The following is a 23,620-nucleotide window of genomic DNA, read 5'->3' as shown; positions in this document are numbered from 1 at the left end:
CATCCGCTACGGACTGAAGCCATGATGAACAACATTGACCTCTGAAAGCATTCATATACCTCCAAAATTCCAGTAAACGGTCACAATTTTATTAACAGGAAAATAATTTGGTAAGATCTGGGACAGGGACTTGAGGAGCACAGATGTGGAACGAGTTACTTGGCTGACAGTGGTCAGGAAGGGCTTTATTGCATAGTTGTTGGCAAAAGGAGAGACACCGAGCGGTGTACGTACATAAAGTGGCAGTGTTGCCAATCCTACAGCCAGGATCCGGGCCTGAGTTGGGTGCGGGGCTGAGAAGAGGAGCAGGGAACAGCACACGCATCCATGTAAACGTCCCGGGCGCAGGGCTCTCCAGGAGGACATCCTCAGCCACCTAAGACACTGCTGATTGAGGAAGAGGTCAGTTGTGCAATATCTAACATGATCAGAGTTTACTGGGAAGTGCAGTAAAGGCAGGGCAATAACTTAGGACTCAGCCTTTGCGATTTTAATTACATGCTCAAGGGAAATCAAGGAGATGAAATCCTTAGGCGTATATCTTAAAAAGGGATCACAACGAGAATACAGCTGTTAACTCCTTCTGCCTCCTCCTTGGGGTTCTCCTGGCAAGGCAGCATCAGAGTAATTAAATACATTCACAGAAGATTAATCAAAATAAGCTTCTTGCCAATCAGAAACTGGGCCCAATTTTAAGAAGATCTGGTCTTCTGGGGGTTTTGGTTTGGTTTTTTTTCCTTCTTTCAGCAAAACATCCTCAGCTAGCCCATTCTTTTTATTTCCCTCCCCTATTTTGACTTTACAAGGTTCTTATTTTTACCAAGTGGCTAACTGGAAATATACCACCCCTGAGTCACAACCATATCTTTCTGCCACCACCCAAATGTTGCGTGCAAAATCATCCTTCTCCTTCAAAATTTCTGAAGGTATAGACCTTGTCTTTCCCCCCCACGTTAGTAACAAGAGTTCAAATAAAATAAGAAGAGGAGATACAATTCTATAGCATTTTGCTTTTACTCCTTCATGGAATCTTCCCAATGCAACTTCACAAAAGCAACGTAAAGTCTTTTTTTTCTTCTAAAAAGAAGATTATGTTCCACAGACTATGTAGTGCAATTGGTTATCTGGTAGAAAAAAAAATTATCTTCTTCAGCTCCATGGAAGGAAACGCTGAAAACAGTTCCATGGTCTCAATAAAAATAGGAAAGTATATCCAGGATCCTCTAGAAAGTTTCTTTTGTGTTGAACACACAATACCTACTAATCTGCCTTTAATTGAAGAGTATAGAATCTGGGTCCTGGTTAGCCAGCTGTGCAATGTGCTTTAATACATCCTTTTTGGTAATGATCCCAAGTAGCTTCCTGAAAAATGAAAACACGTTTTTAGCGCATCAACACCCACAGAAGGTATCCTTGCTCTCGCATAGCTTCACGTAGGGCAATTTTAATGCCTTGCAGTAGTTGAAGTGCCTTTTTGGAACGCAGCGCTGACACTCCACACGAAGTATGGTGCTCACAAGCGCCAACAGAAATTCTATCAGTATTTTACAATAAAAGAGGTAAGAAGGTTATAACCAAATGACAAATACTAATAATTATTAACACCCACCTTCTCTGAAAAGATCAACCTGATGTCTAGGGCTGCATTTTAAGTCCTAGTACTTTCAGTAGCTGTGCTTTCAAAAAGGTGCCGAGAGGCATGCTAGGAACTAGGGAATTAGGCAGAACGTCTGCTGGGGAGTGACGCTGAGCAATGCGGCTGGCTGTCAGGAGCTGAAAAGACCAGCTGGTCCAAATGCACCACAGCAGGGAGCAGGGAGAGAATTCCTGCTGGTGCCACCCTTCAGGGAACAGATCGCTCAGTTTCTATCTTTGCCCTCCTTCCTTCCCACCTCGCCAAACACGCTGTTTCTGACCGACAACAAAGCAAATTCACGTGGTTACATGATACACATGGCCAGATTTGAGAGGAAGCCGTGAGCCCTTTCCATCAGTTCTAGAGACCTACCACCCTACAGAGCTGTGCCTTCGCCTTACAGGCTTTATGTTACTGCTTCAACTGAAAGAGGCTCAGGGGTTCACAATTGCTTTTTTCCAGATAACAACTGCTCCAGCTGATGCTCAGTGCTCTACACATCAGAGGCCTTTGTTCACTGGAAGGAGAGGAGGTTTTGACTCAGGTCTACAGGCAATCCTGGGACCCCAGGGCTCTGCCTGCAGCGTTCTTACCCATTGTGAGTAACCAGGCACTGGCGCAATCCCAGCTTGCGGAATATATCGACGACGATTTCCATGGGTGTTTGGTCTGTCACTGTGAAAGGACTGAGGTCCAGGATGCTCCTGAGTTTCAGCATAGAGGGGGAGCTTGGAGGCAGCGGAGGAGAGTGGTCAGTGAAATAAATAATTGAAGTGCTCACAATCCCATCCTGCTTCTTTCGGGCATTTTCTGGAAGAAGAAATATTTGATTAAATATCATCCCTCCTTTCCTCTTCCAAACCGAAGAGCATGCCCTTTTCTGTCACTGCCCGCATTGGGATGGCCTTGTAAGTCCATTCTTTCCCTTCACCTGTGCTGTTTCTCAAGGCAACCAATGACCCAAGGAAGGTGCGATATGTTTCCATCCTATCTTCTAATAACTACAGCGCAACCTCTAAGATCTCCAAAGTTTCACCCCAGGGGTGAGATCAGCACACACTTTGCCTAATGTCAAGGCTGCCATGCATCTCAGCATTTTGCTCTAGCCATGTAGATGCAAGTTCTGGAGATATTTAACTTCCCAGTTTTAAGAGGAGGTAGATAAAATGCTTCGTACTTTTGTCAGTCACCAACTTGGGTCCCATGCAGAGTCGCTAAAGAAGTATTTTTAAGCACTTAACCTACTGGCTCAGGCTCCACGCCCATGATTAGGGTCAAGGACAGAAAACAAGTTAATTACTTGCCATCACTCAGATATTTACACTAATGCATTACATTCCTGCTACACAGGCAATTTGGATAACTGCCACATTGCAGCTTCATTTGATATTTACATTCCGAGGTGCACTGGGAAAGGGCTAGCCTGGCAGCCCAAACACCAGACTAGGTATTTGGAGCTGACCATCAAAAGCTAAATGCTGTTCTGTAGCACACAACAGTGCATTACTGTGCATATCTTGGGGAAAAGATTACTCTTAACGAGTCCCTGCAGATTCAGAATAACACAAATGCAGGAATTCGTGGTCATACCACAAGGCAGCCTTACAGAAGGCAGGCAATACACATAGCATGATAGTGCAATTTTTTCTGCATTTCATTCCATAGTGTCATAAGCACTTGGCCAGATACTTATCAGAAGAATGAGCGCAATATTCACATGCTCCAGAAGACTGTATTGCACATCCTAAAACTGACACTGAAAACTCCTCTCAAAAGAGAGAGGGAACACACAGGGTTGATGCATAGCTGCAGGCAACTTAATGATAAAAACTACTCTAGCTCTGCCACGGGACAAAGCTAGCTCAGGACCATGCCTTCACACCAGCCCTACATCAAGTTGTCAAGCTTGAGCTAAGACAGTGCATTCAACCATGTGCTGGAGAACACACCGCAGAGTTCACGTGTCTTCCATCTTCCACAATCATGCTGTTCCTATGATTGTTTTCTGCTTTCATCCAAGGTGACTGCCAACCCGCTCCCAGCCAGCACGCTCTCACCCGCTCCCTTGCACCAGCGTCCATATCCCCCCTCCAAGAGCCAGAAGAGGGGACTGACCTGCAGGAGCTAACCGAGCAGGGAGGGGAAATGTGTCTTCAGCTGCATCAGTTCTCCCATCCAGCTTGCCACAGGGCTTGCACGAACCCTGCCGGGTGCCGGCATAAGGAAGTGTGTCAGCAACTCCAGCTCATCCAAGCTCAGCGTGGATGCTTGGAGCCTGAGCTGCAGCTGGACACAAACCATACGGACTCCACTTCCATGAGAGTGTGGGGCTTGGTACCTCTATGCCCAATCTTCACTCCAGTGCAGGCACAATTTTTAAGGACCACTCAACCATAACACACAGATTTCTCCTGCTTCATCAAGAGAAGACGTCCTGTCTCACCCAAGCCCGCAAGAGACAACGTGACCAGAATTTCCACTCGGGTGTCATGCTGGTAAACAGCACTTGCAGATTTCTAAGAAACTTGGGAGCAAGAGGAACCTAAATGTGCCCTAAATTGTAACATGGCAAAGTTGTTTCCAAAGGAGCTCAACTCGCACCACAGATGGAAATTGCATCTGAGTGATGCCAGGACAGTGTTTACCAAGTCCTGCCAGCACCACACATCACCTGCCTCACAACCACCAATATGGGATGGGAGCACAAGTGAAACAACTAGAAGACCAGGCTGGCTTTCACAGATGAAGAGAAATGGAAGACTACGACATCACTATTGATATTTATAGATTTGACAGCAGCACCTCAGAAGTGACCCAGTATTCAGCACATGGACCAACCAGACTTTTTTCCTTAACGAAATAAAATAAGGTTCAAGACGTTAGCAGTTAAGAAAGCTTTCCACATCCTCTCATCCACAAAGTCAGGAAGGCTTAGTTGTTGCTGGCAAGAAGTCTCATGCCACACAACCATGCCCTAAGTAAGGTTCATGAATTCAGCAGAGCAATAGTAATTGCACCGGGTAAGCCATCCTGTCCTTCGTGCTCAATGCATGCAGACCCCACGCTGCTCAGGGATGGAGATGCAGGCACCAGTAAGCACAGACACCATCACTACTGGGTGTTTAAACTCATCAAGTAAATTACAGCTGGTGCCATTTAAGGCCTCTGATGGCATCATTTATGTACACAGTATCTTGCCTCTTACCAACTGAAATGATGAGGTCTCTCCTGAGGACAAATCCAACAAGCCTTTGGGACTCCCGTGACACCACCACTGGATAGCCACTGTATGTGGTTTCATTGATGATGGTCTCAACATCTTCTACGGTCATGCTGTCCTGAGTGATGACAGTCAGAGGAGGATCATTCCTCCGTGGCCTCATTACATCCATTGCAAGTGTCTTGTGTGAGAACTCTTCCTTGGCTTCCAAGAAAGGGTATCCGTTGAGGCGAATATGGGCATCGTAAATGCCTTCCCGTCCAATGGCATCAGCCACCCACTTGCTAGTCATTGCTGCTGCCATCAGAGGAACAATGTATTCCAGTCCACCAGTGAGCTCAAACATAATGACCACTAGTGACACAGTCATTCGGGTCACTCCACCTGCAAACAGAACACAGGAGACAGACGACATGAACACGCAGTTTTGAGGGTTTCCAGGCAGGAGAGCTGTTCTGAGGTTTGCTACAGCTATCCTCTGCTGATGCATCTAGAGAAGGTCTCGTATCAGCAAGCAGTTGTACTGTTGGACTCCTACATCACATTCAGCATTACAGTGGAAGCCAAACACGAGCAGAACACAGTACTGAAACCATCCGACCGTTCCAGAATATCGTGCCATGGGCTGGCTTACAAGGGTTTGCTACATGGTTTTGATGGGTCTTTCCCTGAACTCAGAAGCAACCTTAAAAGATGGCTAACTTTCTCTTGTGTTACTTAGCTAGCTGCTAAATAGTCTGGCCATGCCATAGAAGGGCCTTATACACACCTCCATAGGCAGATTCATGAAATGCGACCTCTGACAGGCTGTATGCAAAAGGCAAGCGTCATCCTGACATCCTCTGGTCACTAGCATTAAGTCCACTAACAGCAAGAGCTTCAGACAACTTACCTTTCAAGTTTGCTGGCTTTTACCCAGACATTTTGACTAGTGTTCATTACACTTTAGGTTTTCACACTAAAACAGTTGAGGCATTTCAAGAGAAAACAGATGAGTCTTCTTACATATTGACATCATTTTTTTTTATAACAGCACTTTGTCTCGGCATATTTAAATCATGCTTTTGAGATTCAAGTCCCAAAGCTACTCCCAAGTATTTTAGAGGAGTTTTGCTCCAATAACCATCTCCTAAAGGGGCACATACCCTTTCGTACTGTACAGTGGTAAAGAGAACAGTTAATAAGGTGGAACCATATCTATTTTTCATCACTTACATGCAAACAAGAAGGTCTACCGCCTTTAGAAAGGCCAAGATAGGTTTTGGTAGCATGCTTTTATTGTTCCTGAAATGCAAGTTTCTCCTGATACAGTAAAGTAGCCCCTTAAGAGTTAAACATATTATTCTGTGGAGGAGAGGATTGGGAATTACAGTGAAAGTGAAGTTCAGTCACGTGCACTCAATTTCTCAAATTCAGCCAAGCAGAAGAAGTGTTACCAAAAAACAGAGCACTTTAAAGAAGAGTTGCATCGTAAGATTTGAGGCCAGAACAGGAAGTAAAATGAATTAAAACTCCACAGGAGGATCTGAAGTCCCTAGCCAGTCTCATTTATTCTAGCTGCCTATTCAGGAGGCTCCCCACTGAAACCTGTCATGTCCAACTATAGGTTGGTGCTGGCAAAAGAACGCAAACAGGATGAGGAACACATGGCACATGCTAGTGCAAAAGTTTCCTGCTCCTGAGATGAACCCAGCTTCTATGGACTGCAAGAACGGCAGCAGCATTTCACTACTACGCTTCTTAACATGGCCAACCAAGACCCAAACCACAGCTTGGACTTCAAAAGACATCTTGCTTACCTAGACATGCTGCAGCCCCAACCATTGCATAGAGGCCAGGAGTGATGCAGTCAGCTCCTTGACTGCACCAGCCGCTGAAGATGGCCCAGTCGTGGTGGTAATAGGCCAGCTGCTCCATGGCTACTCCGAGCAATCTGCCTGCTATAGCACCCACCGCCATGCTGGGGATGAAGAGACCAGAAGGGACCTGTGAAAACACACATCAGTAAATGTGCCATTTCTCAGACATTTCAAAGACTAGCAATGGGAGTTCAGAACAGGACTGAATTAGAGGTTACTCTGAAGTTAAAACTGGCAAGGATGCCTTGCTCTATCACCTCTGCCCTTCCTGCACCCTCATGCTCTGAAGTCTCTGCAACAGTTTGCATTTACTCCTCTCTGAGCAGGAGAAACAGCCACACAAGAGGTTAGTGTGGAACAGAACAAGCTTTTTTCAAAAGCTTATTTCCCAAGAGAATATAACAAAGCTTCACTCACACACCGCTAAAACTCCCCTGTGCCTTTCCAACCACACGAGTATGTGTTTATTGCAGGCACGGGATTTTCCCACTCCGCTGGTTTCACGTACTGGGAGTAGAATCATCCTTCTTCCCTGGCAGAAATTCAAACTCCACTGTAAAAGTGAGGGTTCCTGGAATTAGCACACACAGCACAAGTGACACCCAGCAGAGCCACTGCCAGCAAGTTTCACCTCTGCACTTCAGCTGTTCCAGGACTCCAAAAGCTCCTGTTCTTTGAAGTCAGAGAATCTCCCCCCTCTTTCCTTTACACATTTGTCATACAGCTTTCCCACAGACTTGATGATTGCCCTTGAGCGTCAGCGACTGTCTCACGGCAACAATGATGTCCAAACCTCTCTGGCGATGTCGCCTTTCTGGACGGACCACTCAAGGACTGGGGGCAGGGTTCAGCTCCACCTGCTGAACCCCACTGCAGGAAAGCTCAGACCTAGGCACTATATCCATAGCTTGGGAGGCTGCCACCAAACAAGTTCACAACCATCTGACCAAGGAACAGCTATGATAAATAAGCATTTACAAATTAAGATATCAAATGCTTTGCAATTAGCTATTGCATATATATATTGCGTATATATCAAAAAGGCTTAAGGTAGGACAATTTAGAAGCATTCTGTGTCTGGAAAATGGGACATGAAGCCCTGAGACACCAGCTTCAGTGACTGCATCTGAAGCCCACCCTCAGGCTAAAAGGTTTCTACTGTCCTCAGTTACAAGCACTGAACAAATAACTGCAGTCTACCACCATGCCCCCTTCTTAACAGAGCTTGAGGAGGAAATCATGTCTGTTTATTGAGCAAATGAAACTCTTAGGACCTAGGGTTCCTGCAGAGGATGAGAAGAACATGAGCTCTTTCACAGGCAACTCTCACCTTCATGCCAAAGGTGAAGATCGTGATGAAGACTTTCATTATAAGGGCCAAAGCCAGCTGCCACATGGCAGTGTAAACTCCTGGGCCAGCAGCTCGGTCTGGCAGGTCATCCCCTTTGGTGCTGTTGAAATCATTTACATACTCGCAGAGCTTGGATGAGTCCAAAATCCCACAGTCATTGAAGAGCTCAGAAATCAGCTCACTGGTGCTCATTCTGGTGTACTCGTTGGGGAAGGCCAGAATGGCTGTGATCGCAGTCACTACAAACACCTCCAGCACAGGGTATTTGCCAAGCTTGGTCGTCTTTCGTCGCCTGCACCAGGCAATGTTGCTGCGAATGAAGAAAGCTCCCCAAAGCCCACCAAATATTCCCAAAAGGATGAATGGCACGAGCTCCAGAAGATGCCATGGCATGTGAAACTCCACATAGAAGAGAACCAGGCGGCTGTTCCCGAAAGGGTTGATGGAGCGCAGCGTAAATGCAGCTACCAGAGCAGCAAAGAAGGAGCGCCACAGCGTCTTGAGAGGAAAGTAGTAGCTGACCTAAAAAGGAAAAACAAAGTAGATTCAGTCACTTTAACACTTCCCACTACACCAATTGCTGCCCAGTAACAAGATCACCACTGCATGAAGTAAAAGCAAGGACTGAGATCGATGTGCACTGGCTACGTTCCCTCCTCTCCAGCCAAACACCCCAGGCTTTATTTTGAGCTCCCATTCAATACGGATTGCAACGACTGGGATAGGTCCTGGCCTGCATACTTCCAATGCAGCAAGTGCCCCCTGAAGTGGAGACGACGTACTCTGATAATAAAAGCTGTTACAAATCAGCCATGAGCTGAAGAGAGAGAACTATTTGCCTTGCATGCTCTGTAAAGTCCAGAAGTGCCAAACAACAGTGCTTGCCACAGCTACCACCACAACTACTGCTCAGCTGAGCAAAACCATCCCATTCCTCCTCTGAGCTAAGCTCTGAAGCTAGCAGCGGTGATCCATTTCACATCTGGATCAAAAGAACAAGGATTAGAAGTCCCTTGGGAAGGAAAGGTGTTTGATAAGCCAGATAAGTTTGTTCCCAGGTAGCCTGGGACAGAGTTGTCAGGAGAGAGTGGACATATGGAAAACATGACAGAGGCTGTGGCTGTGAGCAGTCAATGTTGCTGAGCACAGACAGACAAGGGGAAACCAACAGGTTTATTGCAAAGCTATGGATAAACATCATCCAAAATAAATTCTCCAGTATTCATAAGAATTACCTGAAACCCCAATAAGCTTTTAGGTTGCTTGGCCTTGTAAATACACCACCAATCAGTATTCAAGAGGGTCTCCTTTCCACACCCAAGCAGTTATGAGTGGACTGTATTTTTAAACCAGCAGGGTCAGTTCTTGCAATAAACCAGCTCGCCCAGAGCTAATAGAAAATGCTGATGTTACCTCTTCCAGACTAAACAGCACTCCTCCAATCGGTGCACCAAAAGCTACAGACACACCAGCAGCTGCAGCTGCTGATAAAACCTAAGAGAGAACCCAAAGACAGTCAGACATTTTCATCCCCCCCCCAACCTTCTGCCTTTTTTTGTTTGTCTTTACTTAAATTTGTACAATTTTTATCTCCAGTGAGTGCACAGTAAGCCAGGGTCTGACCTGTTTTAAAGACAGCAGGGAAAAGGTGGAGTGAGCCCGTTCCCTAGGGAGAAGGGCTGCAAGTAGCTACAAAAACATTGGTGTTAGCATTTCAAATGTCCCACCCCCAATTAGTAGAAGTGGCATCACTGGCAATTACCTTTTTCTGTTTCAGCTGATTTCATACTATGCTTTCATCTTAAATAAAGCTTCAGTAAAACAGAATAGCAGTAATTTCACCTCCTGGAACACATTGACTTTTCCCACGTTTGTCTGTCTCGCAATCATACGGTTTCTCAGAAGAAGGTAACACAGTGTAACTGGAGGTGCTGTGGGGCCACCCAAAACCATGCCAGCCCACTGGGTAGATTCTGTCAGGTTTGGTTTAGCAGAAGGTAAATTGGCCAGTGTGATACTACGCATCTCACATTAACCATTTTCCAGTGACTTGTCCAGAGAAAAGCCTTAGAGCACTGTGAGGAAACACTCATGAGCTTTATGTTAGATGTTAGCTTGGTCCTTATGCCATGCCCATTGCTGTGTCCTTGAAAGCAAAGCCCTTCATTCTACTCCTATGGCCAAGTCCAGGTCCCTCAAACAGTCCCAACAGTTTATGGAGTTGCATGGCAAACGCAAACAAGTGCCGCAGAACTGGGCCTGCAGCAGGTTAGTGCCAGTGAATGCTCCCATCACAAATGAGATGACGACCTGTGCCGGGGAGATACTTTGGTGTCACTTCCTAACCGAGATGGCTTTTGCTCCAACTGGGTGTTGTGCTGAGGCACACCAAGGACATGCCAAAACAGAACAATTTACAGTCAGGGGAAAGTGCCAGACCCACCAGTCTCCCCACACTACCTCAACATTTTTACAACATCAGTGTCTCTCCGTACCTCTCTACGCTTTGCTTCGTTCTTCCTATATTTGGTGAAGAGATGACACAAGATGTTTCCACAGCAGCAGGCGACGTGCACCAGAGGCCCCTCTTTGCCCAGGCTCAGCCCAGAGGACACCGCCAACACTAAGGTGATGGTTTTGATGATCAACGTCCACTTGCCCAGGTAGCCTCTAATGATGAAACCACTTAAGATAGTTTTGATCTGGAAGTCAAGCACACAAAGCTCTACAGGCTTTCATTCAAGCCCTGGTCAGAGCTCCTGTTTTACTAGGCACTCCCAATCCTGCCCTCAGCTTTCCTCTACAGTTTTCAGAGTCCCCTCCCAGCTACCAAAAGCAATATAGAGTCAGTAAAAATATCCTTCCATGCAAAGGCAGAAACAGCCATATGAGTCCTTCCTTCAGGGCCACTATACCTGCTGAAGAAAAATCTGAGGCTAGCTTTTGTAGCCTGTCTTACCCAAATGGCGTGCTTTTGTTTGTACCTCCTGCAGTGAATGCCAAAACATTTTAAAGGGATTGTATGGAGACTTAAGTACTAGCCCTGTTTCAGGAATAGCTTGGAAAAAAACCCCATATATTAACCTGAAGTGCAAGAAATTATTATTCTGTAGCAGGCATGCGTAATCTTTGGATGGTGGATCCCTACTCCACCTTAAAAAAACCCAACCCACTTTCATTCTCACTCACCTCTGGGATCCCTGAGCCACAGGCATAAGGAGCAAACCCCTTCACAAGTAACACAGCAAGAAGGGAGAACAGCAAGGCCCAGACAACATACATGAAGTAGTTGAGAATATATGCAAAAGCCCCCTGAAATGCAGAGAAAATTACTCAAATTAGATAATTTCAACTGAGATCACATCAAACCTGTGCACTGAAGCAGGCACACAGAAATAGCAGGTAATCCCACATATAGTTATCAGCCAAAAATGAAGAGAACTACAGTAAGTCTGAGGCTTCAAGGACAAGTTAAATTTGCTGGGTTACAGGGATGTGAACCAATCATATCCCCAAAGACAGTTATATAAAATAGCAAACAAGGTACACAAGTAGCTTGGTACTGGGCTTAAGTGTTGCCCCAGTCAAGCAGGCAGCTCCACTGGATAGAGCTGCCAGAAACATAAGACCTGAGCTCATTTGGCATTCCTCTAAAACGTTCATGGGCAAAATATCCTCCAAGCAGCCAGTCTCAGACACATGACGAAAACACTGCACTTGTAAATGTGTCAGTGCTCTGCTTCCCCTCACCCCCTCCGAGGACAAAACATAAGTAACTTGTTTGAGTTTATTTACACCCTTGGAAGACCCCAGCAATGAATGTTAAAGCACTGAACCACCTAGAGCTTGCACTTCTGGCATATACATCCAGATGACTAGAAAGGAACGATACTGGCTGGGGAAACAGGACATTTGGCAGCAAAAACAGTTGTAGGCTCACGTCACCTCTCCATGGCCAAGGATCAGCTGGGACCAGCTCTTCCACTCAGGACACTTGTCTCTGTCTGTAAAGGTTGTGTTGGATTTCCAGCAACAGTGCTCATGGTTAAACCAGAAGCCTGCTAAACACACTCCTTCTTTCAAATCTGTCATCCAGTGGGCAGAAATGTCTATCAGACCCGCTAAGGAACCTAGTTTAAAGACAAAAAAAAAAAAAAAGAAAAGAAATAAAATTTAATAATCACCTTATGCAGACTCAAATATCTGAAGGTTACAGTCTGCCCTACTAATTTGACTCACCTACCAACAAATAGAGCAGTACTGGTATTTTTGCCTACAATTAACTTTTATTCTATAGAGAGCTAAAAGGGAAGATTTGCTTAAGTATATATATATTGAAAAGAGTAGGTCAGGAAACAAAGCATCCCTAATAATATTTCAAAGGTTGACCACTGCAAACTGTGTTCAAACCCACCCTGCATCAATAGAAATTAATCCTTCGCAATTACACTGAAAGAGCGCTTATTAAATATAGAACAGCAAATAGTCTGAGAGGCAGAGGGGGACATATTGCATTTCTGGAGGGCACGTGTCACCAGTCACCAGCACAAGAGCTGGAATCCAGGAGTTACACTAACAATGCTAAGACTGTGACAGGAATAACTTTGAATTTCCAATCCCAATTTAAAAAAAAAAAAAAAGGGGGGGGGGGGGAAAGTTACAACTGTGCCAAGTGAAACAAAGCAAGCAGAGAGCTAGTACAGAAAGTAATTCAGATTTTAAAACAGGAATCTTCAAGTAATTTCTTATTTTGCTGTTAACTCCTAAAATCCCCAAAGATAAATGCTGCAATCGGCTCTGTTCTCAACTAAAATGCCACATCAACACAGAGGCCAGGAACAGAGACCTCCGACCTGTACCAGCAAGTGCTAGCACAAGCTGCAGAGGTAGCAATAATCATTTAGCAAATCTTCCAGTTAATGAAAAACTGACCAGCAGCTTTCCTATGTAAATATTAACAGAAGATTTGATTTCATTCCTCATGATGAATGCTTAGCTGCTTTCTGTCGGGAAGATCTGTATCCAACTGATTTACTTCTCCTGCACTGGGTCCAAAGTTCACTTCTGAAGACATTTAAAAGGTCTCAGTCAGCCAACCTCTGAAAGAAGCCTGACTTCCCAAGAAACACCTCTCACTTTTTATATCCAAATACAATAGAAATTAAAAAAAAAAAAACCCAAACAACAAAAAAGAAGAAAATCTTGCTAGCAGTCCTTGGCATTAACCTCTTCAGTGTCAACAAAGAGCATTCAGCAAAGATGATGCAGAGCATGACACTCTCCCTTGACCCAGCATTTTGATCAGCTCTGCTTTGATGATTTTATTTTTTTTTATTTCAGAACTCTCAACCAGTAGCAGTGTCCAGGACAGCTTTCAGTCTCAGTTCTGTATCTGGGTATTTACACAAACAGGGCCTCAAAGCATTTAAAAATGATTCTCTGTAAATTGCAAAGCAGCGGCAGTGCAATCAATATCAGTGCAGCCCCTCACACGACCCTTGCTCCAGGGACAAAGTCTCCTGCTCCAGCGACCTGCCAGGGTTTGTAGGAGGAATCAATACTGATGCTGCAGTGTAGAACCAGGACTTAATTTTAAATTAAGGTTTGCTCTTACCTGCCAACAACCCAATGAGAAGCATCAACAACCAGCCAGAAAAGGCATCGCTCACGCTGTGTATCAGTGCCCAGGTGGACTCTTTACTTCTACTGGTGATCTAGAAAAGTTTTTTCAAAAAGAAACAACAATCCATTAAGACACTGATATACTTTGGTGTAAACGCTCTAAAAACTACATTGTTAGTGGAAGATTAGCCCCTAACATTCAAAACAACAGCTACCGTGATATATTCTGCTCTAAGGGGCGAGAGAAAAAGTATCAGCCAGTGGCTGCTCTTACAGCTGGTACAGTAAACGCAGCTCTGGTTAGGAGATGTACAAGAACGGATCAAGGATACTTCCATTTTTCCCAGCAAAAACCAAAATATTCAAGTAACACTTTCCTCCTAGGTGTCTTCTGCATAAAAACAAGACAAAATTCATCCCTTTTAAAGCCATTACTTGTTAGTAATAGCAAGTTACCAAAATCCTGATGCCACAAGCAAATCTGAACACTGAAGAAACCGTTCAAGCACTTTGCCCTCAGCAATTTATCAATAGTGCCTCGTGGGTATTGATACCCACCAACTGTGAGAGCGAACAGAAGCTGTCACCACCATTTCATAGTCTCCAGCTACTGCCCCAACGCCTGCAATACAAACTAGATGTTGCTTTGAGCAGAAGAGACTCTGCCAAGCGCTGCTCAGCCGGAGCATGAGGGAGGTCGCAGGTTTAATACCAACACAGAAGAACGGTCAGGCTGGGAACCAGGCTGTGCTGGTGGCACTGGAAAGTGGGACTCAGACCCATCCAAGATGCCCCAGGAGAGTGAGCTCCTCACAGGCTCTGGCCCCGGTCTGCCTGCGTCTAGCAGGGATGGCTGAAGCCTGTCAGTCTCACTGCTCTTGACAGGCAGACAACAGGGTGACAGAACAGCTATTGTGTGCCCCAATTACCCAGCTGCCTCTCCCAAGGGAAACATTCCAGTACACCACTATTATTCCCAGATAAAAAGGCACATTGATGCAAACAACTAATACTCACTAAATGAGGAATAAATAAAGTAAGAATCCTTTCTGCCTGAATGAGCATAATTTGTTTTTTTTCTCTGGATTTTTGTCTTTCACATGCCGCACTGACCATGAGTAGAACTGCTACTGAATCAAGGCAGGGGTTGGGATGGGTGCCAAAACTATTTCCTTTCTATTTCTTTTCATTGGACCAACCCTACACCTCTTTGGCCAGCAGTAACTTCTGCCTTGACCTGATTTCAACTTCTTTTGATAAAGACAGAAGCTGTTTTTTTATACAAGCATCTCTGCAGACTGGAAATAGATCGTCCTGTTCCACGCTGATAGGCATCATCTTTGTATACATGCATCTGTGCATGCAGGCATACGTGTGAGAAGTCTTTTGAGTTTGTACTCTTAATGCATAGATGGGAACAGTTTTTTGGGCAGGAGGTAGTGGGGGCATGGAGCTCCTTAATTGGGTCTGTACTGGCTCAAGTTTGGGCATTATATTGTATTGTATGTACTCACACACTGAGTGTGGACTGCATTCAGTTTGTGCACCGTTATTAAGACACAAGTTGTTTTGTGAGGCTCAGGAAACAAAAAAAATTAAAGAATATTTTGGCAAGCAAATAGACAAGTTGAGTTCAGTCATCGCCCTACAAGAGTTCTGCCAGCAAGGGTTTCTCATTAATCAGGAGCATGCTGGGGACATCGGTACTTTATTTAAAGCATCCCTTGCTTTCTAAACAGATTCCTTTAATTGCAGAGTGGTGAAGTCCTGGGAATGAATTCTGAAAGAATTGCACGTATTTTTTTTTCAAACATGCAGCACAAAAAAATTCCAATAGAGAGAGCATTATTCACAAGTGCAATCGCATGAGCAGAAAAATAGCCTGTTTCTTTATCGATAAACAGGATCATGGGTGCTTAGATTCTTCTGTTATAAACCATGCAACAGTAATGTAATTCTTCCAAATCATGCATGCACCTTCCAGGAGTAGGACTGCAGATTTTGCTATGCTTCAGTCTCAAGCAAGTTTAACATGGCCTAAGAAAATGTGCCATTAAGGCATTTAAGATATGTATCAGAAATCCACTAAAGCTTTTTAAATAAATAAATGCCTTCAGAAGAGAAGTAGCAATTGATAAACTGCAACACGTTCAATTCAGTGTTCGTTTTCCTCATACTAAAGACCCTGCATCAGTTCCCATCCCAAGGGCAATACCTCCACCCCAGGTGTCTCTCGAGTTAAGTGCCTCCCTAGTCTGGCAATTAGAACTAAGATTAGCTCTAGCCAGTTAATTATTCTGCCTTCAGTGTCAGCAAGGAGTAGTAAGAAACCTTACCTCTCTGTGCCTGTCCCGGTCCCTGGACTTCTCTCGCACCCAATCTATAGTGTTAAAATCTTCATAGGTGCCCACACCAGGAAGAGGTTCCTCCAGGAAATCCATCATTGTGCTTGTGCCGTTCATCCCTCCTCCATTATATGAGGAAAATCCTGGTGGGAAAGGGGGGAAATTGAGCATTTCTTAGTTCTCCCCCTTTTTTTAGACACACCCCCCCCCCCCCCAATCACCAAAACACTAACTTAGGGGGAAAACTACAAATTTCAGTGGAAGCAAAGAGCTAACAAGCTGTTCCTTGAGCTAAATACCCCAAGGAAGCCTCCCAGGGATGACCTGGGCAGCACAGGTACACCCTTCCCCAGCTCCAGCAGTTCACGTAGAGATGGGGTCGTTCCTGGAAATGACTGTTCAGCAACCAAAGTAAATCAACACTAGCATCTAGACGTTAACTTTTCCCTAAATCCAGGACTTGCTGTGATGATATTTTGCCATTTGAGGAAAGCACAGAGGAGAGGAGAAGGTGAATATTCGAGATCCCCAGCAGAGCTGAAGGGAGTCCCAGGTGGATCTAGTGAAGATGAAAGCAGGAGGGGCAGGAGGGCTATGGAGGGGAACAGGGAGAAAGCAAAGCATCCGACCCCCCCCACTGTCGGCGGGGGGACCAGAAGAGCCTGAAAAGCAGAAAGTGATACCAAATGGGAGCCTGGGAAGATACCAAATCGGGGCTCACAGCCTCCCTTCAGGTGAAACAAACTTGGCCAAACCACTCGACCTTCTGTCTAACCTGCTCCAACACATGGAAAATGATGCCACGTGTGGACATATGTTCCCAAAATTTTCGTCACAAGATAGTCTCTTCACAGTTAGGAGCACAGACCAAGGGTGTGGGGCAGGGTAGCGCAAGGGCCTACAGAAAACTATAAATCTACAGCGTGACAAGGGCTGGCCAGGTCCATCTGAAGACAACATACAAGCCATGCTCCCAAGCAAAGCCTCTGAAGTGTCATTCCCCCCAGTTCTGCCATCCTCTGCCAAGAAAATAAATCCATTAATTGTAGAATTTTTGAACAGTTTAGGTTGGAAGGGACTTTTAAAGATCATCTAGTCCAACCTCCCTAGTGCTGGACCCCAGCGTAGAAAACAGGTCAGATCCAGTGGATTACTGTTGTCCCATTTGCAGGACTCGAGCAGTTCTGCAGAGCAGCCTTCCCATGCTGACAGAGCTGTGATCCAAACCAAGCTCAGGTGAAGAACACCTTTTCTGTTGTTGTCTCCAGCAAACTGGAGACAAAACAGTCAGTTTTCTACACCAAGCCCAGCTGACTACAAATGCACATTCTGGAGTTGTCTGATACCCACCAAGCTACACAGGCATCTTCGGCAGACTTGGTTGCCACTATTTTACTTTGGTGCCCCTACAAGAAGCCAGCAGCGACCTACCAGACTACCTGCTGTGCACAACCTTTCTGTTTAAGAAATGGAGGAGGAGGAAAGGACACAACCGACGCACGTGAAGGAGGAAAGCGTGCAACTGATAACCCCTCCTTTTGCACCTACAGCCTGCCTCTACCCTCTGTGTCCAGGAAAATAACACACCAGTGAGACACAGTCACTGTGCTGTGCATTTGGAGGGGGCAGAGAACAGAGCTGTGCAACAAGCTGTAAAGCAGCAGGGAGTTGCACAGATGAACTCCCTGACATCCTAGCTCTGAAGACTTTTTAAAAAAGTCTTGTCAATAAATATTGCTGGTCAGAAAAGAAGAACAAGGTGCTGCCAGCAAGCTAACATGCACGCTGAGCAATCCCAGTAAGTGGTTGCCAGCCAGCAGCAAACCAAAGGGAAGCAGAGTACAGAAAATACATGAGAAGACAGTAAGAGACTGAAGTCCTCAGTAGCCCATTTCTCACCTGAGCTGAGAACCCCAGCCTTAAATAATCACAAATCATTCACTGGGCAATCCACAGCACACCAAAGCCACTTATACCCTGTATGCTCCACAGAGCAGGCGTGAGTCCACATAGTCCTAGTAAGGCATATTAGTAGAACATAAACCATGCATGTTCTTCCTCCAGCAATATGCTGCTACAAAGAGCTTCCAAGGGTGTACACATGGAGACATGGGTAGGGAGGCTAGTTTTTCAGACCTGGGCAGGAGAGTAAGTCTAAAAACACTTCTGTAAGACACTAAGCATTTACAGTCATCCAGAAGAAAAAAAGAAAAAAAGAAAAAAAAAAAAGACACAAAACCCTAAATCCGGTCAAAATTGAAAGGTGGTCGAGGAGTATTAAAACTCCCATACAGAAGGATAACATTTAATATTTCATTTAGCATATTTAGGTTGTAGATACCACCGGGGCAAAGATATCTTCAAATGGGAAGAAGTAAGGAATTCATACAATTGCTCTCTACTCTGTCACCTAAAAGCAAGAGAGGGGAAAAGAGACCTATGATGTCTTCCCAAGCCCATTTCCCGGATTGGCACAGCTGCCTCTTAACAGAGAAAAAGCTGCAGGAAAACAAGATGAGTCATGTAGCATAACTGACAACCACCACAAAATAACCCTCTTAAAAAAGGTTCTTTGCTTCATTTGGGACCAAAAAAAGGTTAACTGAAGTTCTCCAGAGATCTTTCCAACTGATGAATGTACAGAAAGTGGCGAGTGTACAGACTGTGAGCCCCACCTGCCCGACTTGCACTGTAAAGAAAATGGGGCACAGTTGCCGAGAGCCTCGAGGAATTACTCTGTTTTTAACAGTTTTTGCACTTATGAGGCCAACAGCTTGGAAATACACAAACTGGCATCAATGCTTTCAGAGAATTCCCCGTTCAAATATCCTCACCAGAAATCCCAAGTGCTGTTCTACAAATCTGATGGACCAAAACCTCCTTGAATAACTCATCCTAATAACAACAGACAACCAGGTTCAGCACGCAAAGCGCTGAGATACCTGCAACTCCTCCTGCAAGCCTGCTTACTTGTATAAAGCTGTCTGGGTGAGTGCTGCCTCATAGCCTCTCAAGGCAGTGAACCCGCTCTGAAGAAGTTATTTGATATAGGGGACAAGACGAGGCATCACGCCAGTCAACCACAGCTCAAACAAGTCACACCTAGAGTTCAGAGCTGCAGATCTTTACAGCAAAGGCCACGGACATGGAGACCGTGGCAGACTGTAGCAGAACAACTGAACCAGGGAGACAAGCCAGGGGTTGATCCAGCATGTCAGCTTGATGGTGGCACTGGGCCGCGAGCACGCCGCTACCTCCCAGACCGCACAACATCCCAACGCCCATCTGGGCCACTCTGTGGCAGACCAGACGTTCTCACCACGGTCACCAGCTCGCTCACCTGGGTCCAATTCTCATTTCCAGGAACCCCCCTCACATTACAGCGGACTTTTAACATTCTTGCTTAGATAGCAGCTGCTCTTCTGGAAAAGCTGAACCATAAATTTGGGGTTGGAGGGGTGGTCACTGACTGTTGGTAACAGCATTACGGAAAGCCAGCATCCATCCAGGCATTCGTTTTAGCTCTGTCCCCCAGACAGGAGAACCACCACAGCCACATCGCTTTTACAGCGGGTCCAGATACAAGTAATGAGGTGGCTCTGGTGGGGGGGGTGTCTTTGAGGCTTTGCTAAGTGTGGGTGATGGGTTTCTACCAAGCCCAGAGATGCAGAAAACAACACTGAGTCTACCTTGAGAAACAGAAGATGAACAGCTATCTCCTGCACACTCACCTCTCAAAGCCAAGCAGCCCAGCCAGAAGAGTTTGCTTTTGTTTCTACAGGAATGACCAACTCTTCTAGAAAAGTGCAACGACACTTTCTCTCTCCATGCTGCAGGCAGCAGGCTTTCACTGTCTGTTCAATTTTATTTTGGCACACCTACCGCAATCTTTCCTAAAGATAAAAAGATACAGTTGTCCTAAAAAAAAAGTATTAATAAAGCAGTGTTAAACCTAGCTAACAGACTACTTTGAGAAGCATTTTCTGCAAGAAGATGAGATCAGGGTCATTCCTTGCTCACTCTTCTGGAATAACTGCCCAGACCAGCGACTTTTAGCTGTCCTGGGAACACTCTCCCAGCTCAGAGCTGCCACAGAGCAACATGAACAAGACCCCGAGGGCACAAAGTCAGCACACAGCACTGCCCCTCAACGCAAGAGGGGCTGCAAGTCATCGCGTCCTTGGCAATACTCTGATATACAGTACTGAAAGCCCCACAGGTACCAGCCCCCATGATCCCATCCATACCATAACTAGCAGCTGCACAGGGGATCTTGCGATGAAGCCAAGTGCAGAAGAGACAGTCTGACTTGACCTGCATACTCAAGACCAGCCAGGTGCAGTTTGGAGACTGATCCTGCTCTCCAGGCACTGACCCCATTCAGCACAGCCTGCCATCCCCAAAGCACCAGGGTTTGTATTACAAAAGCAGAACCGCAAGGTATCCAGCCATACACAGCAATTTCACAGCCGTGTAAGTGGATAAGCTGCCCATCTGACAGAAGATAATGAGAAAATGTCCTTATATTTTTTCCAGGAGTAATACCCAACTATAAAATGGCTGACAGCCATAAATATTTATCAAGATCATATTTCCTGCCACGGCTTGTTGCAAATCAAGGATCCTAGGATAACCAGATAGGAATAAAGGAAGAAAATGAGCTCAGTAACGCCTTGCCAAAACACAATCAAGATGATTGCACAGGTCTCCCCAGTACCTAATGTATAGATCTCTAAATCAGTATTTAATGCCTAGGGACAGCAAGTTAAATGCAACCCTGTTAGAGAAGTACAGTTCATTTTTTAAACACAGATTTATTAGCGTTTTGATCACCTCTTCTCCCCAAGATGGGTTAATGCTCCACTTTAGAGAGTCTGCCTGGCTTAAGAAAAAAAAAAAAAAGGCAGTGCTTGTTAAAGTTACAGGCATCTGTTGTTTGCAACACAGCAAACCCACAGGGCTTTATTAATTGTCCTGCCAGCACAGCAAGACAACAGCAGCGGTACCCGGGAGAGGTCTGCCTCCACACCGCTTCACTTGCTCTAGGAAATCTGGAGAAAGAAAGGGTTTTGCAGACAAAAGGGAGACCGGCAGTAAACAACCAACCATTACACAGCAGAAATCCAACAGACCACCCCGGCTGCTCACCCTGCCCAACCACCCCTTCATCCCAGCGGAGGAGCGGGAGCCCCTTCGGAGCCGACGCCAGCGGCCCGCTGCCCTGCAGCCTCCGCAACCTGCGCCCGCAGGCAGACGCGGTCCCCCTTGGCTCACGTCCCCTCTTCCTCCCTGGAAGGTGTCTCCTCACCCTCGCTCAGCCGCTCCTCTTCCCGCGGGAGCGCCTCTGGGAGCCCGTCCGTCCCATGGCCGCGCTGGTCGAGGGACGGCGGGCGTTCTCGCGTCTTACAGTGGCACTTGCTGCATCCTTCTCCTCCGGACTTGGCCAAAAGAGGAGCCCGCCGCAGCACTGGGCCCTCCCTGCACGCCCGGCGTGTCGTCACCGGCGGCCGTCACATGAGCCAGCCCTTGCACCTCGCTGGAAGGGGCAGGATTTGAGCGGCACGGGCAGAGGTTCACGCTCGCAGGCAGGCAAGGACAGAGGAAGCTGGCTTCGTCCAGGGATGGCGACTCCCGGCGTGCCCGGAACGGAGCCTGCGCTCCGCGGCTGCGAGCGGAGCCGCTCAGGCAGCGCGCGGGACGTTTCATCCGGCAGAACGCGTTCCCCGGGACTAAAATCTGCCCGTTTGCTGCGCCGCACAGACTCGGTATTGCAGACAGCTGAAGCTGACTGCGCAAGGGCTTTAAGATGGAGAATAGCTCGTCGCTGACGCTGTTTGCCCTCATAAGCACTAGAAGTCAGGCAGGTTAAAGCTGTGCGCTGGGACCTCCAGACCCCCTTCACCCCGACAGTCCAACCCCAAAGATTTGGGAAACCCAGCACTTAACCACCTCACCCACAGCCTGTCTGCGGAGGGACGCCCCAGACACCAGCACCCAGTCCACCACGTCAGACCGGGGATGCTCCTGGCACGCCAGCCTGGGACAGAACCTGCTCTGCACCCGCGCGTTTCCAAAGGTCTGGACCAAGTCAAGCTTCAGCACAGGAAAACACATATTTATCAGTGGGAGTTTCCTGACGTTGGTAGGTCAGACACAGATGTACAGCCAAAACCCTTTCTTCTCCCACCTAGCTCTTCTCCCACCTAGCTGACATTTTGCTTGCTCAATAGCTACTAGCAATGCTCTTTGCTCCCTGTGGTGCCAGGAGGCAGGCAGGCAGGCACTGATTTTTTCTTTTGTCCTCTCTGCATAGGCAATACTTCAGAGTGCCCTCCCCAACCCCTCCGGGGCCCCACGAGCACTCTTTATCTTGCATAAGAGCTCAAAGGGGCTGGTGATTAAGTTCTGTCTCCAATTTGCTAGTGATAGCTTGTCATTTAAACATTGTCTGGCAAGTCTGAAACACTACACCCTAGCAATAGTTGACTTTGGTCTCACCTGATATGTTGGCTGGAGGCTGCTCTGACAACCCTGGGTTTCTGTCTGGAGATCAAGGAGGAAGGTGGCTGAAATAAAAAGCCAGGGGAGATATCTCATTCTCAGAGGTTGGCCCTTTAGCACTTCTAATGGGTGGGTCAATTGGTCTAACCTGTCACAGGTGCAGCAGTTGAGTGAAATCCCCTGGCTAGCAAACCAAGCAAAGATATTTAATCCTTCTAAGAGCAGCAGCCAGCTACACCACCTGCCTGCACTTCCCACTGCACAGAGGAAGTATGACTGGAGAGCGCAGACAAGGACAGGGCTGGTGGATAAAAACAAAAATCCATATGAAACCAAGCTTCAGTAACACCCAAAACTGCAGCAGGGTTATGTGTTGCTATTGCAATTCTCCTTGCCCTTAGAGCTCAGAGAGAAAAAGCCTTCTTAAATTCTACAACAAAAAGGAGCCCTTCCAGCCACTGAAACATTTTTAAGTTTTCCTCTGAAAGAAGTGGGGAACACAGCCCTGCCTTTGCTCCCTACAATTTAAAGCACATTGAGAGACTACCATGATGCGCAGGCATTACATCTCATTCCTCCCAAGCACAGTGTCTGCCTCACCACTGTAATGAGTGAAGGGCCACTAAAGAAAAGCACAAAATAAGACGCCTAACTTATACACCCAACCAGAATTAATTTAACCTATTCAGAGGAAACCATTTGCATTTTAATAGTTTTGGAAAGGGATATCAAGGAGTTAGAAATCAGTACAACTTACCTACAGACCACTTGACAGAAGCAACCCCTCATCTGTGAGATATTACTTGGTAAGGCAGCTGTGCCAACAGATTTTGCTAAAGGAATCAGGCCTCGTAAATCTTATATTTCTCAAAAAAAAAAAAAATCAACAGGACTGCAGGTATCAGATATAATCTAACTGACCATGTACTTGGGTATCAGTGAAGCTTTGGACAGAATTTTCTATAGAAGGTCTTAAGCAAATTAAGCTCTTGGGGAGCACAGATTTTTCTCACAGAAAAGCAACTGGCTGAGGACACGGGATGTTAAAGGCATAAATTTCTATGTTTTCGAAACAGGAGGAAGGCA

General features: G+C 46.2%; 1 protein-coding gene across 15 annotated transcripts in view; it reads right to left on the bottom strand.

The window, feature by feature from the left end:
- Positions 1 to 715: 715 nt before the first annotated feature.
- The window catches only part of LOC142043353 (H(+)/Cl(-) exchange transporter 5), a 43,380-nt gene continuing 20,475 nt past the window's right edge, over positions 716 to 23,620 (bottom strand). For 11 of the 15 annotated variants that reach the window (XM_075054449.1, XM_075054447.1, XM_075054451.1 and 8 more), the window contains 11 exons: positions 16,025 to 16,176; positions 13,681 to 13,780; positions 12,012 to 12,196; positions 11,256 to 11,378; positions 10,562 to 10,768; positions 9,480 to 9,560; positions 8,046 to 8,588; positions 6,656 to 6,842; positions 4,842 to 5,240; positions 2,230 to 2,446; positions 716 to 1,362 (listed from right to left, as the gene is read on the bottom strand). In XM_075054449.1, coding sequence (XP_074910550.1) covers positions 1,272 to 1,362; positions 2,230 to 2,446; positions 4,842 to 5,240; positions 6,656 to 6,842; positions 8,046 to 8,588; positions 9,480 to 9,560; positions 10,562 to 10,768; positions 11,256 to 11,378; positions 12,012 to 12,196; positions 13,681 to 13,780; positions 16,025 to 16,176 — 2,285 coding nt within the window. In that variant the 3' untranslated portion in view covers positions 716 to 1,271. Of the gene's footprint in view, positions 1,363 to 2,229; positions 2,447 to 4,841; positions 5,241 to 6,655; positions 6,843 to 8,045; positions 8,589 to 9,479; positions 9,561 to 10,561; positions 10,769 to 11,255; positions 11,379 to 12,011; positions 12,197 to 13,680; positions 13,781 to 16,024; positions 16,177 to 19,764; positions 19,927 to 21,341; positions 21,723 to 22,531; positions 22,551 to 23,620 lie in introns of those variants that run through there. The other 4 variants (XM_075054459.1, XM_075054461.1, XM_075054458.1 and 1 more) reach the window with 4 other exon arrangements.

The sequence above is a fragment of the Buteo buteo genome, chromosome 22 (assembly GCF_964188355.1).
Source record: "Buteo buteo chromosome 22, bButBut1.hap1.1, whole genome shotgun sequence".
Taxonomy (NCBI): Eukaryota; Metazoa; Chordata; class Aves; order Accipitriformes; family Accipitridae; genus Buteo; species Buteo buteo.
The sequence above is the reverse complement of the archived record's forward strand: the minus strand, read 5'-3'. Positions and strand labels throughout refer to the sequence as shown.